At 43.8% G+C, this 18,834-nt stretch overlaps 1 protein-coding gene across 1 annotated transcript in view; it reads left to right on the forward strand.

The window, feature by feature from the left end:
* The first annotated feature begins 1,430 nt into the window (after positions 1-1,430).
* EIF2AK3 (eukaryotic translation initiation factor 2 alpha kinase 3) overlaps positions 1,431-18,834 on the forward strand; it is a 47,164-nt gene continuing 29,760 nt past the window's right edge. Inside the window, exons 1-2 of the mRNA XM_061466465.1 lie at positions 1,431-1,832; positions 8,192-8,321. Coding sequence (XP_061322449.1) covers positions 1,558-1,832; positions 8,192-8,321 — 405 coding nt within the window. The 5' untranslated portion in view covers positions 1,431-1,557. The remainder of the gene's footprint in view (positions 1,833-8,191; positions 8,322-18,834) is intronic.

Below are 18,834 nucleotides of genomic sequence, written 5' to 3' on the forward strand. Positions count from 1 at the left end.
TGATGGGATGCAATGGAGCAGCCTCTCCTGCTCCCCAAAGCAAAGGGGATAATGGTAACTGCTCGAAAGGGGGGAATACCTCCTGAAGGATGCAGAGGTGTCACCTGCCGGATAAAGGAAATCATAATCTGTGAATACATCGAGGGAACATGAGTTGAATATACCACAGATAGATTTCAAGGTTGCTGCAACATCTGGCCAACAAGCCGGGGAAGGTGTTCTTGGGCGTACCAGTCACCATGCTGTGTCACATAGAATCAGCCAGGCTGGAAAAGCCCTTTAAGCTCATCCAGTCCAACCACTGGCCAGCACTGCCAAGGTCACCACTAGCACATGGCACTGAGGGCCTCGTTTCCACGGTGTGTGAACACTTGCAGGGACGGTGACTGCAGCCCTGCCCTGGGCAGCCTGTTCCAATGCCTGAGCACCCTCTGGGGAAGGAATTGTTCCTCAGCTCCACCTAAACCTGCCCTGGTGCAACTTGAGGCCGTTTCCTCTTGTCCCATCCCTTGTTCCTTGGGAGCACAGCCCAGCCCCTCCTGGCTCCATCCTCCTGTCAGGCACTTGTAGGAAGCCATCAGGTCCCCCCTGAGCCTTCTCTTCTCCAGAGTGAACCCCCCAGGTCCCTCAGCCGTTCCCCATCACACTTGTGCTCCAGGCCTTGCACCAGCTCCGTGCCCTTCTCTGGCCCCGCTCCAGCACCTCAATGTCTGTCTGGTAGCGAGGGGACTCAGCCACGCTGCTCCTCACTGGAGCCAGAGCAGGCGGGGCAGCCATTACCTGGGGAACGAGCTCCTGAGGGGAACCTTTCCTGAAGGGGTCACGGCTCAGCTGGAGGAGGTGCTTTAAGCAACATAAACCACCGCGGTCTGGAGAAGGTGCCCCATGGGCACCCCAGTGGAACCTGTCCGTGTCCGTTCAGCCTCACACACGCGGGTCTCGGCCCCGGTTCCCTCAGGACGAGCTCCGCCGTTCCCGCCCGACAAGCCCATTCCCTACGGGGGGGGCAGTTTACCCGTCCTCTCCCGCCTCCCCCCCGTCCTGCGCGCCGGGTGGTACGCGCCGCTAGCCTAGCCCCGCCCCGCCGGCGCGGAGGAGCAGCCACGTCTCCAGCCGAGGACCGGCCGGGAAGGGGCGGGGCCGCGGCGCCCGGAGCGCCAGTCAGCAGCACATGTGGTGCCCCCTCTCCGCCAATGGCAGAGCAGCTCGGTGAATCATGCACTTCCCATTGGTAGCAACAGCGGTAGAGGGAGGAGAGCGAGCGGCGTGATTCTCATTGGCTCGGGGGCTCTGTTGACAAACACCGCTCCTTCTCTCTCTGGCCAATCAAAGGGAAGAGTTGGGCGGAGCGGCGTGGCGCCGAACCAATGAGCTCCTTCCCCGCCGCGAAGGGGCGGGCGGTGGTGTGAGGGGCGGTTGCGCGCGGAGTGCCGGTACGTGGCGGGCGGGCGGGCGGGCGGGGTTGTGGTGCGCGCCCATTCTGTGGCGGCAGCGGCGGCGGTGGCGGTGTTGGCGGCAGCGTTCATGTCCTAACGGCGGCCGAAGCGGGGCCCCTCCATGCGGGGGCCGCGGTGCCGCAGCGCTCTGGCCGCCTTCACGGTGCTGGTGCTGTTGGGGGTAGCGGCGGGCGGCCCGGAGGCGGTGCCGCCGCCGCCGCCGAGCGATGTCGCGGCTGTGGAGGCCGCTTTCGGGTTAGGGGCGGCCGCCGCTCCCGCCGCTTTGCCGGCCGGTTCCGCTGACGTGACGGTGGAGGATGATGAGGCCGGCGTGGCCACCGCGGCGCCCGGCGAGCAGGAGGCTGAGGAGAGCGGAGAGGCCCGGACCGGCGGCAGGTGGGTATCGGTGACTGGGATGAGGGTCGGTGCCCGGGGCTGCGGAGCCGGCCTCCGTTGTCCGGAGCGGGGAGTCAGTGTGTAGAGCGGCTGCACATGGGGTTAGCGCCCGGTTTGGGGGTGCTTGGAGCGGCTGGTACCCATGCGACAGTGTCCGGGGTCAGTGTCTGAGGGAGCTGGGCGGACTGTCAGCATCTATGAGGCTGGGGGGGGGTGTATGTGGAAAAGGGGCTGCACGGTCGTGTGCAGGGAAGGGTCGTGCAGGAGTGAGCGCGGAGGGGAAGCAGAGCAGTGGGAGAGTTGGGGTATAGGTTGTTCGTAATGGGAGTAGCGCGTTGGGAAGGGGGTGCGTGGAGAAACGAGGGTGCTGCGAGCTGGCTGAGCGGTGGGGACACGCGGGGAAGTGTCTGAAGGTGGAAGGAGAGGTGCAGGGCAAGGGGTGGAAGAGATGAGTCCCGTGATGGGGCTGGGAGTAGCGCTGCAGGGATGGGCAGCATGGACAGGGGGGCAAGGAGGAGGATGTAGCAGTAAGGAGAGGGTACTGCAGGACCTTACTCAAGGTACTAGTTCCTTTCAGTGGTTGTTAGTAAGTAGAAAAGGTGCCTTAATTCTTAGACAGATAAGATGCTGGATGTTATGCTAAGTGTCGTCCGGCCAGTCTGCTTACCCTGGTAATAGTCTACTTAACCGGGTAATGCTAAGTCCCTTCCTCAGCTTGTTACCTGGTGGCAGTGCTGTAAAGCACTGCATCTGTAGTCTAAACTCTTTCCAACACTTGCAACTCTCAGTTGTTCAGAACATCGTATCCCTTCGTGTCATCTTTTCTTCTTCTTGTAAAGAAAATGCAGTTCTCCTGTTTGCTTAGTGGTTAAACACAGACATTGGTGTGTGGTTGAAGGGAAGCCAAGCATGCAAGACAAATTGCTGAACAAGTTTCAGACTATAACAAGGGGAAATAAAATACTTAATAAACACATGTGGCAAGAAGCTCTGGCACAAGGAAGATTTTAATGAATGACTCAAGTGCAGAAATGTTACTGAGCTGTTCCCAGGCTGTTTCTGAATTGGCTGAGAAAGATGAGGTGATAAACCACAGTCAGAGTTTAAAGGAAGAAGAGCATGACTAAATGCCTACTATATTTGAGAAGCTATTCCGAAGATGAAAAGCCCATTCAGTTAGAAACTGGCTGATAACTTGGCATCCTGTTTTCTTTGAGGAAGATCTGTTAGCCTTTTAGCATCAGGATCATTCCTTTGTGTATCAGGTCATCAAATTCCTACCTGGTTTATTACAATTCTACTGTATTCAATTTTTAATGAGACCTTCATTTGTTTAGCCTTGGAAATGTTTAAAGATGAATTTTCTCTTTGACCACTAGAGCTAAGTAAAACACACTAAAGATGTTCAATGTGGTAATTTAAGCCTGAGATTGAATGTGGCTGTTATCTAATTGATTAGTGCAGAGAAATAGATTTGCTGTCATCAAATAGAAATAGGATGGCTGCCTGGCCATAGTATTAGCCTGCTCTTTTTTATTATTTCAGTTGTGAGATCTCTACTCACCTCAGGTAATTGTTCTTCAGCAATAAAATATCCATGTAATAGAACAGGTCAGTATAATCTGGAAAACCCCAACAAAACCAAAGCCCTGACTATTTTTGCTGTAGGCAAATGAATGTCATCATCTTGGGGCTGAGGATTTCTTTAGTTTCCTAGAAGAAAATATGAGGGTTAGTGAACTGTTGTGCTGTTTATGTACAAACATGCAGGTGTTGAAACTGGAATAGCTGTTTAGAGCTCAAGTCTGACAAACAGCCCTATTTGTGGTGTCCCAAATTGCTGTTGAGAATATTAGGGTTATTTTGCTGCTGTTTTAGGGTTTTATTAAACTGAAACAGTAATAGTGGTAAATGTTGTACCAAAAGGACGATGAGTTCTGCTTTTTCTAACAAAACCAACTGATTTGAATAAACACACATTTTTTTGTGCAGTGAAAGGCTGTAAATAAGCTAAATAAGTGCTCCTCCTCTATCCTGTTTACATCTTCGCTTGCAGTCTTAACCCTGTGCTTCTGTTGCTAGGTAAATCAGATACCTTCACTTCGGTAAAGTAGAACAGAGCCTGAGGCCATCCGATCTCCAAAAGTGGGCTGTGTTCATGGTGGGATATAAGCAGTGATTTTAAGGCCCAGGACTGGCCTTTTGTCAATGCATGTGAAAGTTTGTAGTAGATGTTTTTCATAGTTTCAAGGGGGAACCTTAAAACTGCACTTTAATAACAAGCTCAAGTCTGTGAGCAAGAGAGGGTAGGAAATGGTAAGAAAATACTTCATAGAGGCTGTTTGTGGATGGTTAGGGTGAGGGAAGTATGTGTTTTCACATTGACAAAGGGCAAATAAAATCTGACTTTATAGGATCAAGTTGGTCTCTGCCAGCTGCTGTGATTACTGATACCTTCATATTTCCTATATTCTATTGGCCCTTTGCTTTAGCCCTTCTGCTGGCCATCTGTAAGGGCCCAGAAGGGATTTTCTTCTCCAACACTTATCAATAGTATGCTCTGGAGCAGCAGCTTGAGGCAAGGTGAAATGTGCCTTCATCATTTTACTGGTGTTCATTTTTCTGGTGTCTGGTTGAGGGATCCTGGGATTTAAGTAACTGCCTAGTTTGGAGTGCTTCCTTTTTGTGTCTTTTTATTTTGTTGTGCTGTTATGGTCCAGGCTTGTGGAGACTATTGCAGTTCAGGGTTTTGTTGATGGGGTTTCTTTGTCTTCCCTAGTGTCTGTGTGATGTGATTCACTCCCCAGCGCAGTTTGTGATGTACTTTTAACAAATATCTTGCAATTTCAGGAATTTGATGCAGCTTGTTTCTATCTTCCTGCATTCCTTGGCATTATAGTTGTGACTTTTGACCTTTTTACCTTTGATGTTAAAATGGGTAATGCTTTGTGTGGGATGATATCTGAAATTGAGGTTTAATTTGGCATTGTTCTTAGAATACTTCTATATTGTTGGAAGCTGGCTTCTTTGATCAAGGTAGTCATGAAGCTTTATTCCAGTCAGGAGGTGGTGTTCATAAAGCAGTGATGTGGTATAGCTTTGCAGAGAATAACAGTGTTAACAGGCTTAACCAAACTAATGCAGGAATTCCTTTTCCTTGCAACTTGTTGATCAGGTGTCATAAAGTTGCATCCAGAATATTGCCAGTTCAGTTCAGTGGGAGGGAATTGCAGGTATAATCTGCAACTCTGGCCAGCAAAGGCTTGCAAAGAGATGGCTTGAACGGGTGGCTCTTTGTTCTACTGGTGCTGTAAGAAATAGGGATAATATGCTACAGTAAACTTACAGTAGCACTGTGGGGTGGCAAAAAGCAAGTTGCCTGCCTGTTCTTAAGCTCTGAAATAGTTTCTTGAAGTAGTTGCCTAAACTGCTTTTATCAGGATGTGTTAATTTAGTGCTTGATTAGGCTACTTGAAAGATGGGAAGTCTCTTGTCACCACTTCATAGTGTCAGTATGCAAAGCTGCAAGCAGGGGAATCTCACAGGAAAAGGGGAGAAAGTTGGAAAAGGGAAAAATTCATAGTGAGAAAGTGTAACATTAGCATGGTTCTAGGGCACATGTAGACAAATTGCAGATCTTACAGCCATTAGAGTTCAAGTGACAGGATTTTGACCCACTAGAATTAAACAGAGATTAGGAGAACAGATATTAAGACTTCATAGAAAAATAGAGTAAGTAACAAATCCTTACTCCTTATTACAAGAGTAAGGATTTTTAGCAGATCTTTTCTAATGTACGTGACTGTTTTTGAAGCTTAAGATGAAGATGGGACCAGAAGTATGACTATGTAGTTCAAAATGTACCACTCGTTAAAAAAGCAGAGAGAAATGAGTGTTTTTTCTTGCACCTAGTTCCAGTTCTAAAGGAACATGCAAGATCTATGTATAGCCAAGCTGCTCCTGTCTGTCTCATCACAGTGTTTGCTCAGTTAGGTGGTGTTTATGAAATAAAGTCCATTATAGAGCTAGTGGCCAAGGGGGCTAATAGGGTACCACTGCACTCAAAAGTCAGGATTTTTAGGCTATGTGGAAGCAGAGGGTTAAACCAGTTTCTCAAAGTGTTTACTGCTGGTACAAAGGTCCTCTCTAAAGGATGATTCCCCCCTTTCCTAATCAGCTAAACTTAAAAATAAGTGCAGTTACACTACAATTTGGGTGACCAGAGGTCACGATGCAAGTACCTGCCATCTTGGGTGACAGTGGTGAGGGTTAATAATGAGAGAACTCTTTGAGAAGGCTGAGGTTTGCATGTGGTTGGAGAGGATAATATGGAAAGGTAAGATACAAAGGCATAAAACGTTTGTTACTTGAGGGAGAAGTCAAGTGGGAAGAAATATAGGAATGTTTCTTATATAAGAATATAAGGAAGAAATATATAATATAAGGAAAAAATAGGAAGAGATGGGAAGGAAACATTTCACATGATTTTAGGATTTTTACTGCCAAAATTCCCTCTGTTCTAGCAACACTTCTACCCTTTTTATAACCTAGTTGTCAGCTGGATCGACATTTAAATAGACCCACTTGGAATAATATTTTTATGCAATGCTAAAAGGCTTCAGAGAAATTGTTTTACCACAAAGCAAACAGATTCTGTTAAATGTGTGTCCAAGGCCTTCAGTGTGCAAGCACTTGTTTACAGTGCTTGAGAACAGTCTCCTGCAATCGGGTTTATTATTAACCTGGTCCTGGTTTCTGTACAGTTGGAGTAATTGTATGTACTCAGCTTATAAAACCTGATGTATTCTACTGTTCAAATATTTGCACAATTGGTATTTTTTTAACTGTTAAGCTAAGGTTTTGGAGAAATGTGATGCTTGGCCACCTTCAGAAGTGGAGCCTCTATGTTACTTTTGGTACAGGTTAAAGATTAAATTAATTTAATTTAAAGATTTAATTTCCTATTTGTTAGCAGTACAGTGCTACAGTAGAGTATAAGGCTCTATAAAATATGTGGGTTACTTTTACGTGTAAAACTGCCATGTTTTACTTGACCTTTGTTATAGGTGATGTCTTAAGCCCCTATCTTTGAACATGTTTTTAAGATCATCATTTTAGTTTTTCCCACCTTACAGAGAAAGGATAGCCCCCCATCATTTCTTCTTTAAACTTCATCTTCTACACTGGTAACTTTGGACAAATGAACATATTTGACTTCAGTTCCACACAATAATTTAGTGTTCCTTATTGTTTAAAGTAGTGATTCATACATGTCTCTGTGTGCATTACTTCCCCCCACCCAAAACCAGTTAATCTCCCCATCAAGTTTATTGGCACAGTTCCTTATTCTCATTGAAATCAGTGTCTAGAAAGGTCCTTCTGGGTCACTAGATCCAGCCCCCCTTGATGCAACCCGTCTGTAAAAGTGATCAAGCTCTTCTTCCGCAGCCTTTGAAGATTGGGAGCCTGCTGCAAGCCAAAACTGCCAACATATCCCAGCTTTTCCAGGTCGGAATAAAACAATCTTCAGGAAAAATAAAAGGCCCTTCAAAAATGCCTTGTCAGTGTTTTGTCTCTGATGTGTTGTTTATTTTGTTTTAATTTAATGGCTGGATTGTAGCCCAACCAGAACTACTTATTCTGACTGTATGGCTGTGTAAGAAGCAAGATATACTAGAGCTGATGAGCTTCATGCACTGTAGAAATGAAACAGCTAGCCTGCCATTGACATGTATCCCCAGACATACAGGCTACCTAAAGGCTAAGCTGCATAAGGCAGTTTTCTTGCTTTCTTGTCTGCAGATGTTGGAGGTTGTTTCAAGTGCCCTGTGTATGCCTTAGGCAAGACTTGTTTTATTCTAAGACTTGTTAAATCTTCAGGATTTTCACGTTTCATCCAGAAGTGTTGGAAACTCAATTGCAAGTTAGTATTTCTTACATACTGATTTGCTGGGTTTCATATTTTCAGGTTTAGGTTGTTTTGAAACGATGTAATAAAGATCAGCATAGAAGATATTGGAAGAAATAGGATTTACACAGCTCATATAAATATCTCAAAAGATGATGATCTCATTCGGTGCAACACCTGCATTTTGGGAGCAAAAAGTCAACTATTTTCCCCTGAAGCAGAACTCTGAAAGCATCATGCATCATGTGAATTAGCTTGTGACATCCAGCCGGAGACTTCAACTTTTCTACTCTTGCTTGTTGGTCTAGGTAGAGCTACCAGTGAAACTGCTGTTTTGCAGAATACATAGACTTAACTTTAAAGTTGGAGTTGCACTCTCTTAAATATAGAAGGCAGCTAACAGAGAAACCCCATGGCTGTGGTTTTGACTGTGAATGCTTCTAACTTGCAGATCCCTAGTAATTATCAGCACTTTGGATGGACGAATTGCTGCCCTGGACCCAGAAAACAGTGGGAGAAAACAGTGGGATCTGGATGTGGGATCAGGTTCTCTTGTATCATCCAGTCTCAGTAAACCAGAGGTAAGGCTTAATCTCTCTTCTGACTAAATCTTTGCAAAGAGAACTTTCTGTGAACAAATGAAAGCAACTTCCTCCATATGTGATAGGTGTTCACTAATGCAGCAGACTTAGTTTGGGTCAAGTTTGGTAGCTGTTCCCAAAATTTGTTTTATGAGTGCTTACATCATGTTGCCATTTCAAACATGAGTGTGTCAGCATTTTAGTCTTGTGACTGATGGTATGTGATAACTACCAAACTAGATGATGTAACTGAGTTTGGGAATTGTATATATTTCCTGATTAAAAATAAGTTACTTGCAATTTGAAGCAAATGAAAGGATCATCTACTTTGTATTGCTAGAGTATGCTTTGGCAAGTACTGGCTTCTTTTGTTTTCCCTCAAGAAAAGTCCTTGTGACTTCATAAATAAACAAAGGATTGTTTTGTCTGTTTGGTTGGGGTTTTTTGTATATATACTAGATAAGCAGCCTATGAAATAGAATGAGTTAGCAATGAAATGGAGCGCTGAAGGTCATCCTGAAGGACAGAGTGGTAAAGGGTTACATCACTTCTTGCTGATGAGCTGTAAGAAGGAAATTTAGAGGTAAAAGTTTCTTGTTCGGTGCTATTTCCACCATTAGTTTGATGAAACTTAGAGTAGAAATTGGAAGGAAGTCTTTTTCCCTCTTTTTTTTCCTGTTCTGAAGAAGTGAGTTCCATGAGTCATTCCCTCCTAGAGTTAAGAAGAATAAATATACCAACCAAGAGGTAGTTTGTGGCGATGACAAAGTGCGTGGTCCACTGTCATGGGTGGTTGGGTTTGATGACCAGTCCTATATCATGCTTTTTGCATGGTGAGCATTGGAAAACGAAGGTTGAAATCAGGGGTATTCAGACTGTGTGAGCTTCTTGCTTGTGGTTCATTGTTGCTGTCTGTTTACAGACCTCTGTTTTGGTATCAAGTAGTTTAAGGAACGACGGTTCTGTTGCTGTGGTAGTGTATGTATGAGAGCTAATAATAAGTATCTCAGATTGCAACAGTAATGTGAATACTAACTCTTGTTTCTCTGAGACAGAATTTTAGTTACAGATGTAACTCTGTCGAACTGGTGCTATTGTCTTTTTGTGTTTAAGGAAAACTACTTTAGGAAAGAATTTTCTTCCCCAAAATATGTTGCAGAGCAGAACTGAAAACAAACCAAAAACTGTAAAGAGAACTGTAAAAAGCTCTGTAAAGAGGAAGATGTCAGCTATAAACTGGAGTCCTTCAGAGCTGTTTCAATACAGATACTTAAATCTTTGGTCCGTTATCTGATGTTGCAAAGAGTTTCTGATGACCACTGTGAAAGCAGAACCACACATTTGAAATATGTGCAAATTTAAACTTAATTTTTCACTACAAATTAAGACATAAGTGCAGATTTATGAAGATTTTGAGAATCCAGGCACTGGCTTCTAACTGGTGTGTTGAATTTTGATCTTTTCCAGTGTGGTATAACTGTAGAAACAACAGGTCTGTCCTTAGACAACTATTGTCATCTGTCTATGCAATATTTAATTCCCTTTTGATGGGTACAAGTTGGTTGGTTGTGGGAGTCATAAAGCTACAGTTTAAAAGAGTGCTTGTTATGCATATAGGACGTTTTCAGATGGGCTTTCAAACTGTTTCATTTATACAGCCATGGCCAAACGCACTGATGGGTTTTGGCAGTTAAGTTGCAGAGCCCATGAGAGAACTAATTTTGGAAGTAAAACTTCATTCTGGCCTGTTAGAAGCCGTTGAGCGTTATGAATATGGGCCTTTTTAGACTTACTGTCATGTAAACAAATGCTGTTAAGATAAGGCAGGATTTAACAAGAAACAAGTGATGAACACTCCAAATAAGCTTCACTTAAACATTTAAATATTTAATTTAAACATTTAAGTTTAATCTGCTGTCAATATCAGCTGAAAGCTTCCATGCAGTGAATCTAGAGTAATGTCACTCATTAAAATTGGCCTCGTGAAAATTGTTGGGACAGTTCTGGTTTGGGTCAAAATAGTAGATGAATTAAAGCCTCAGAGTCTGTCATCTCCCTGCTCAGCATATTTTCTCTCCAATTTAGGCATGTGGCATGTTAATTTTTACCCTCTCAAACTAAGTTGAGGCTTTTTCTTCCTCTTCCAACATTTTTGAGGTAAAAAAAGTCCGTGTGCTTGCAACCACAATATTATTTTCATCATAAACCAGTATCATTATGTAAGCTGTCAGCCTTATATTTTCTTACAAGAAACAGCAGATGAAAAACTCTTTGCTTTACACTTGCAGTGTTAAAGATTTGTGCTCTTTCAGAGTGAGGGAAGCACATGCGGCTGTGTCTGAATTGTTTTGATGTGGGTTTTTTTACCTGCCCTGGGTGAGAGTGCAGTGAACTGTAGTTCCAGGTCCTAGTGCAAAAGCAGTAATTGAATGTCTTTTAAGAAAAGACGTGAGATCTTCAGACTTCCAGTGTTGAATAGACCTGTAGTTATTTCCTTTACCTAACTGTAAAATGTCAACTTGGTTGTCTGGAGCTCATGTGTTAATTAGGAAAGTGAGGTAGTAAAATTTCAACTGTTCCAGCAGCTCTGTCAAACACTTCAGATTCTGAAACTGCTGCTTAAGACACTGACAAGTGAGATATTCATTATTTGTCATGTGAGCAGATCAATTAGAAAGGAAAAGCTGCTGAATTGTGTGTCTGGGTTACGAAAACGGTAAAATTCAATCCTTAACTCTAAGCTCCAACATAAATAATCATGATCAGGGCAGCAGTGCTGAAAAGTTATGACTCTGCATTTCAGTCTTGTGCATAAGAGTTTATAAACTGTTTCCCTATCCACTGGGTCCTTCTCTGTAACAGCTGCATGTTTACAACTCCGAGATTTCTTGTTACTTGCGCTCAAAGATTGCCAATTGAAGTTCAGGGTAAAGTCATTGAATCTCAACTTTTAGAAAAGGGAGCTTACTTTTAATGAAACCACTTTAATTTACTCTTTAAATTTAGCTTTGTAATGAATACATTGTACTTAGACAGACAAGAATACTTCTGGGAGAATGAGTCTGTTAAATAATGATGCTTAATCATAGTGAAAAGGGAGAACTGCCTCTCAAGTAGTGGAAATAGTTCATAGCACATCATTATGAGACTGTTGTTTACTAATGAGTGTGATGCATTCTCTTACCTGCATAGCTTTACACTGAGTTACTTAATAGGCTTCTGTCTTTTATGAGGATCTATTATAGAAGAGAAGTGAAAGTGTGAACTTGCCTGTGTATTAAAATGACTAGCCACTAGTGGCTAGCGTGACTGATGGGACAGGGAGAGGCTGGAGAAGAGATGGAGACAGGAGAAAAGCCTACTGTGGGCTGGATAAATGGTGGAGGGAACTCCTGTGAAAAAACTGGTAGCTGATCTCTAAGAGAAGAGTGAGGAGGGTACTTGGTGGTGATGGTGTGAGAGTAACAGCTTAACAATACATTCACAGCTCACACATTCCCTCTGCACTGTCAGGAACCCTGCAGGGAGTTCAGCCCGGAGGTGCTGCTCCAATTGTGTCAGTTTCAGTGCTCTGGGCAGAGGATACGCTGGGTTGTACTTGGTAAAAGTAACTACACTGACTCGTGATTTGGCTGTTACAGACTAATCCCTAAGTAAGCATCTTACTTCCTTGAGTGAGAGTTTGGGGATCATGGGGCAAAAGGAGCTTCAGTCCACAAGGCTGACATTTAGAGCAGTTGTAGTGAAGATACCACTGTATCCTGGAAAAATGAAATAATTGGCTTATGTCATGTCACAAATCCTGTCAACATCCTTATCCCTCTAAAAGCTCTCAGTAGCTTCAAATTGCACTCATATGTATTAAATTCTGTCCATTTTTCATTGCGATGGCCACATAAAATCAACTTTTCTGCAAACTTCAGTATCTGTATAATCTTTTTTGGACATAGTTGGCATGTTTTTGTGGACTAGCCCAGTATTACATGTTTTCCTCCAGAGAAATGTGGAGATGCAAAGGAGTTTTATACTGAAGTCAGCTGAAACTAATTGCATTGTAGGCAAAGTGAACTCACAGATATCTTTAGCAGATTATTCCTTTTCTTGCCCTTTGCAGAGGCGCGTGCTTTGAGCAGTGAGTTGGGAAAGGATTTTAAAATCTCCAAAGCTCAACTAGTGACAAGATTTAATGTACAGTGTGAATACATCTCTTATTTTTTTACATTTTTTCCCCCTCTTTTTGCTTACCCTTTATCAGCATCATAAACATTTTCAATTTTTCAATTGAAAAGAAATACTAAATTCTGCTGTGAAGTATCCAAACACCTGGGAATCTATGTAAGGTATTCACTACCCACACTTCCCTGCACCTTGGATAGGACAAGCTCTGTCCTCAGTCAAGCCAGAGAAGATCCAAAAGCTGTCCTGGATTGCTTTGGAAGCATGGGAAAAACAATCAGCAGCTCTCATCCTTTGGCCTCTTACATTCTGGTGTAGGAGGAATTGCAAAACCCACACTGAAGTGGGTCAGGCCAAGAAAAGAGGTTGAAACACCCTCTGAGGGGCTCCAGTTGTGATTTCTGGATTCTTTTATGTGCCCTCTCATAGTTAGGGGAGGGTAAATAATTTCACAGTCTCTTTGAAAAAGGGATCTTGTGACATCAGTTTTAGGAGTCTCACCCACCACTTTAGGGCACCTCTGCAGCAGCGTTTTATGAACCTCAATAAAAATGAGGGTTTTGTTTGGTCCATGCCTTTCTACTTCAGTTAGTTTTCAGTTAAGTCACTGCCTGTAAATATCATCCAACAGAAAGCTGAGATATGTTTGTTTTCAGCATGGGTGGGGAGTACTTAAGCCTGTCAGTCAGACTTGTTTGAGTATTTTCACTTAAAAGGTTATTGTAACAGCTGTTGAATACAGTGCTGAATATTATTGATTTCTATTAAATCTCTATAAATCTCTTCTGACTCTGCCAACAGTCACAGGACAAAGAGGAGATTCATTGCAAATTATATAAACATCCTGAGAAAATAGAAATTGGACCTCAGAGCAGCCTTCCAATAGCTGAAGGGGGCCTACAAGGATGCCAGAGAGGGACTCTTCAACAGGGACTATAACAATAGGACAAGGGGTAATGGGTTTAAACTGAAACAGGGGAAATTCAGGTTAGATATAAGGAAGAAGTTCTTTACTGTGAGGGTGATGAGGCACTGGAACAGGTTGCCCAAAGAAGTGATAAATGCTCCATCCCTGGCAGTGTTCAAGGCCAGATTGGACAGAGCCTTGGGCAGCATGGTCTAGTGTGAGGCATCCCTGACCATGGCAGGGGGGTTGGAACTGGATGATCTTGAGGTCCTTTCCAACCCTAACCATTCCATTATAAGATGGCTTTCTGTCTGGATCCTGCTTAAAAATGAATGGCTCTGTCTGGCTCACAAGCGTTCATCTTAACTTTTAATGTATTTGTGCATTTTAAAACATCTGACACAGGACACATCAGCAATGGAAGCAATCTTTCCTGCATCTTCAGTGGCTTGGAAGGGTCTTTGTGCACTGTACAGGCTGCTTGCAGGAAGAAGTCGTGTGCAGTGGGGTCAGACTTCTATATAAACAGAATAACAGATCAGTTCTCTTTAAGCATCAGAGTGTGCACAAAACTTTCTAAAGCAGAGTTTTACTTAACAGAGTGAAGAATGAAACTTTTAACATTGTCTACTAAAACTAAAATTGTTTTCCAGCTTTCTTGGTTGTGATCAGATGTAAAACCCCAAGTTGCCACTCTGTTCAAGCAGGCAGATTGTAAATCAATGGACTTCAGGTGACTAATATAGTGAAAATCTATTTCCTTGCAGGTAAGGTGTTATAATTTTAGTTGTCTGGAAGAGTTCCCTGTGTCCTGTAGCTGATCCTTGTTTTTGTGTCCTAAGCATCACCAGATGCTCTGATAGCTAGAGGTATCATTCCCATGGAGAAAAACTGGGGCATTATCCAGTTCTCTATGGTACAGGTTTTCTATGATAGATACGGAATTAAACTGTACTAAATGAAACACAAGATGTGGGGATTGATAACAGTTTTGTTGAAGGTGGGAGGTGATCAGTTTAAATCTGGGAATACCCTGTACTAAAAGATCCAGTGACAGGTTATCAGCTGCCATCTCAATTCCTCTGCAGGGCAAGGAAATGTGATCCTGTGCTGCCTGCGGGTAGAGAGAGATTAGTGTCTTAAATGGTCCTGGAAAAGCTCATAATGAATAAGAAGTGAGCGTCCAGAATTGTACTTCAAAGGAAGATAAATTCTAATTACAATGGCCTTATTAGGGCTATCAAGGAGAGTGGAGCCTGTGTTTTGCAAGCAGAGAATGGATGTGACTGCTCTTTAACTACATAGATGTATTATGATCCCTGATGGCACAAGCAGTTGTTTTCATTTCTGTTGCTGGAAACACGCATGGAGTTCATGGCCATGGGGAGCTGGCAGGCTTGGGAAACCTGCTAGAGAGACCTGTGGATTTCTGAGTACAGTTCTTTGCTGCTTTCTTGGTGAAACTAAAAAGTGTCATTTGTAATTCCCCTGAAATAAAACGTCTGATGTTTAGTGGACAAAAAGTCATCAGCAAAAGACTGAGAGTTTTAAAATACTGGGATTGCTGGAAGCTGTGCTTTTCTGGGAAACACAACCCAACTTTTCAGTGTGAAGTGGTAAACCTGTGGAGAAGGGGAATTGCCGATGGGCATCTGAGCTGAGTTAGTGGTTAGTATGATGTAGCATCATCTTTTTTTGAGGTGACAAGGAAGGCAAAGTGGTCTTATGTATTTATCAGAATTGCATGTCTTCAGAGCCAGTCAAATTTGTTCAATGTTTTGTTCAATTAAAAACCCAAAAGACTTCCTGCAACTGCAGCTTGGTGGTTTTCTTGCTGACTCTTGATGCACTTAGAACTGGTGAGAAAGTGCTGGTGTGTCCTCTTGCTCCTACTGCAAGGATGTTTGGGAGGATTACAACTTGCAGTAAGAGATGTGTAGGAAGCAACAGAACAAGATCTTTTGGCTTGTGTGATATTGGAGCTCTCAACCCCGGTCCTCACAAGTGATGCTCTGCCTTCAGCACAGCCAGGCAAGTTTCTCAGAGTCACTCTGGGCTAATGGTTATGAACAACTTCTATCTGTCACACTCACAGACATGGTCAAATGCTGCAAATCTTGGAAAGGATGTTTACCACCAGCTCAGTCTCTGTCATTTGGTTATTTTTATAGTAGAATCGTAGGATCACTTAGGTTAGAAAAGACCTTTAAGGTCATGAAGTCCAACTGCTAACACAGCATTGCCAAGTCTACCACTAAGCCATGTCACTGAGCCTTGTCCGCACATCTCTTGAAACACCCCAAGGGATGGTGATTCCACTGCTTCCCTGGACAGCCTGTTCCAATGCCTGACCACCCTCTCAATGAAGAATTTGTTCCTGATCTCTAGTCTAAACCTCCCCTAGTGCAGCTTGAGGCTGTTTCCTCTTGTCCTATCATTTTTTACTTGGGAAAAGAGACCAACCCTCACCTCACTACAGCCTCCTTTCAGGCAGTTGTAGGGAGAGATAAGGTCCCCCCTGACCCTCCTTTTCTCCAGGCTAAACAACTCCAGTTCCTTCAGCTAATCCTCATCAGACCTGTGCTCTAGACCCTTCACCTCATGGGTCAATATAAAGCTCATGGGTGAAGATAAGGACAGGGATGGAGCTTGTAATTTAATTACGTACAGTACCCTGTGTGTTTTTGTATTGGGTGTTAAGCAGTTCTAGTGTTTACAGATACTAAAATGGATCAGCTCAAGTAATGGCTAGACAAATACCTGTTTCAGCACAGGCAATGGATACCTTGGATATTTGGAGCTCAGCTGCCCAATACACAACAAAGTGATTACTCTGCCCTAAAGCCTTTTTGAACTTCTAGTCTATATCTTTGTAAAAGAAAATGCCTGTTTCAAGCACTAAGCATTTTGGCCAGTTCAGCAAATCATTCCTCTCTCAGCAGCACAGCCGCTGACATCTCATTTCCGACTCCTTCTGGACTTTGTCCTCCATATGCAGGTAACTATTAATCTTTCTGTCAGAGTCACTGCGTGTTTCCTGCACTCTACTTTCTTTGCATCCTTGAAAGAGGAGACTGTGCACTTGCCGTGTTCCATTCCCCTCCTGTATCAGACTCTCTTTTCCTATAAGAGTTTCCCTGTGACTTAATTTTTCAAGAGACATGGACTCTGTATCCATATCTAAAAACCCTCCCTGTCCAGGCAGGGCATGGGAAGGAACACACAAAGTCCAATAGAGATCAGCTTAAATCCTGGACCCCCAAGGTGACGTGGGCTTCTACTAGTGCGTATTCTTCTTGTCTCTGAAGAGAAGCATCTGTCTGAGAAGCATCCTGGCTAGTGCTATAAGAGTCCAGGTAATCTGCAAGAGAACTTTGATGGGGTTGTCTGGAGGCAATGGTGGTAAAAAGCGTTGTTTTAAAACATCCTAATACTGGAACAGTACTGGGGTGGGTTGACCCTGACTAGATGCCAAGTGCCCACCATGCTGCTCTGTTGTGTTGCACAGAGGAGAGAAAATACAACAAAAGGCTCATGGATTGAGATAAGGACAGAGAGAGATCACTTGCTAGTTACCATCACGAGCAAAATAGACTCAGGGAAATTCGTTTAATTTATTCCAATCAAATCAGAATAGGATAATGAAGAGTAAACCCAGATCTTTAAACCCCTTCCCCTCTTTGCTCCTTCCTCCTGGGCTCAGCTTCACTCCCAAATTCTCCACCTCTTCCCACCCCGTGGTGCAGAGTGATGGGGAATGGGGGTTGTCTCTGTTACTTCTTCCTCCTCAGGGGAGGACTCCTCACACTCCTCCCCTGCTCCAGCGTGGGGTCTCTCCCACAGGACACAGTGGCATCTCCAACATGGGTCCTTCCCGTGGACTGCAGCTCTTCACAAACTGCTCCGGTGTGTGTCCCTTCTACCATACAAGTACCAATTTTGACATGGTGACCAACAAGCTGCTGTATAGGGCCTGTTTCTAGAGAGGCAAGGTTTAATTTTCCTTGCTTATCTCCCTTGTGCTGTTAGTTTTAAGGGGTTGGTGATGGGCTCAGCAGCAGCAGTTTGTCTCAGAAAGGACCACTCTTAAGTTCCAGAAGACTGTTGCAGTTTTCTCTTGTTAATAAAACTTGCCACATTGAGGGGGGGGGGGGGGAATGGAATAATGTCAAAATAAAGTCTTTCTTAAAGCACCGTGCAGGGTTGTTTTTTTTATTATTATTAAGAACAGTTTTTAAAAGTCTGTTACCATGGCAGCAGAGCAGGCTGGCATCTCTGTAGTCAAAACCCCAAGTCTTGTTTGACTATGATTAAAGTAACGGTGGTGTTTTAGTTTGCTAATCTTCAGAAGAAGGGTCTGTGATTGCACAGCAAACAGTACTGGGGACCTAATCTCATTTGAAGCTGGGGTAGTCTGGTTAACACGTTGTGGTTCCTCCAATTCCCTGCTTGGCTCTTCAAGGGAGAGCAGAGGACAGAGTTGGACTAATGGCAAACTCAAGCTGAACAAGATACGGTGCCCCTGACACTGGAGAGTATAATTCTGAAGCTGCTGTGCTGCTGTTATCTGTTGCTCTTTACGCTGTTTATGTAGTTTTATCAGGACCCTGGTAGCTTACACCTGATCGGATCTTAAGATCTGAAGTTAAAGAATCATGACAGAGAGGCCAACTGTAGTATTTTATTACAGTTGTTGGAAGCACTTTGCAGGTGTTGCTTTGAGGGGAGAGAAAAAAGGGGTTTTCAAACAAGTTTTCTAGTACTCATTCAGGCACAGGAGTACAGCATGCCTTCATGTGCTCATCATACACACAATACAGCGTCATGAATGCTGAGTTTAAGCCTTAGACCAGTCTTCTCTAAGCAGTGAAAAATGAAATAGAAACTACCAGCTTGTGGAGTATGGGGGATGGTGAAAGGAGAAGGAAGACTGTAACAGAGAGAAACTTCTGTCATAAGGACCTTAACATGGGCAGGAGCAGGGCACCAGGTTTGGTCTCCTGATGGCTCCCCTGAACTGTGTTACAGGGTGAGCTGTACAGCCTGTGGTAAAATCATCTCGAGGTGTGAGAAACATGTATGCTCACTGTTGCTATGCAGAGTTTGTATGCCCTTTCAGTGTGTCACACCCCAGCTCACATGAAACCTACTTCTTGGCTTCTCTGATGTGCCGCTCTGGCACAGGCTGGCTTTTACTTCAGAGGAGGAAGGCTACCTAATCCTGCCTCTATAATCTGCTCCATAAAACACTGATTTATCAGATGTCCAAGTGCAGCCTTTCTCACGGTTCTGGTCTTAAAGGTGGTCTGGGCACATTCTCTGGTTAACAGAAACAGGAGGAAGCAGGGAACAGGTATGCCCATTGTAAACAAGTGTAGTGCTGAGATCAGAAGTGATGGCATTCACAAGAAGGAAAGGTTTACTACACAA

The sequence above is a fragment of the Pezoporus flaviventris genome, unplaced genomic scaffold, assembly GCF_033815535.1.
Source record: "Pezoporus flaviventris isolate CSIRO_AGI_PZ_B2104156 unplaced genomic scaffold, CSIRO_AGI_Pfla_v1 ptg000002l, whole genome shotgun sequence".
In the NCBI taxonomy this organism is placed as follows: domain Eukaryota; kingdom Metazoa; phylum Chordata; class Aves; order Psittaciformes; family Psittacidae; genus Pezoporus; species Pezoporus flaviventris.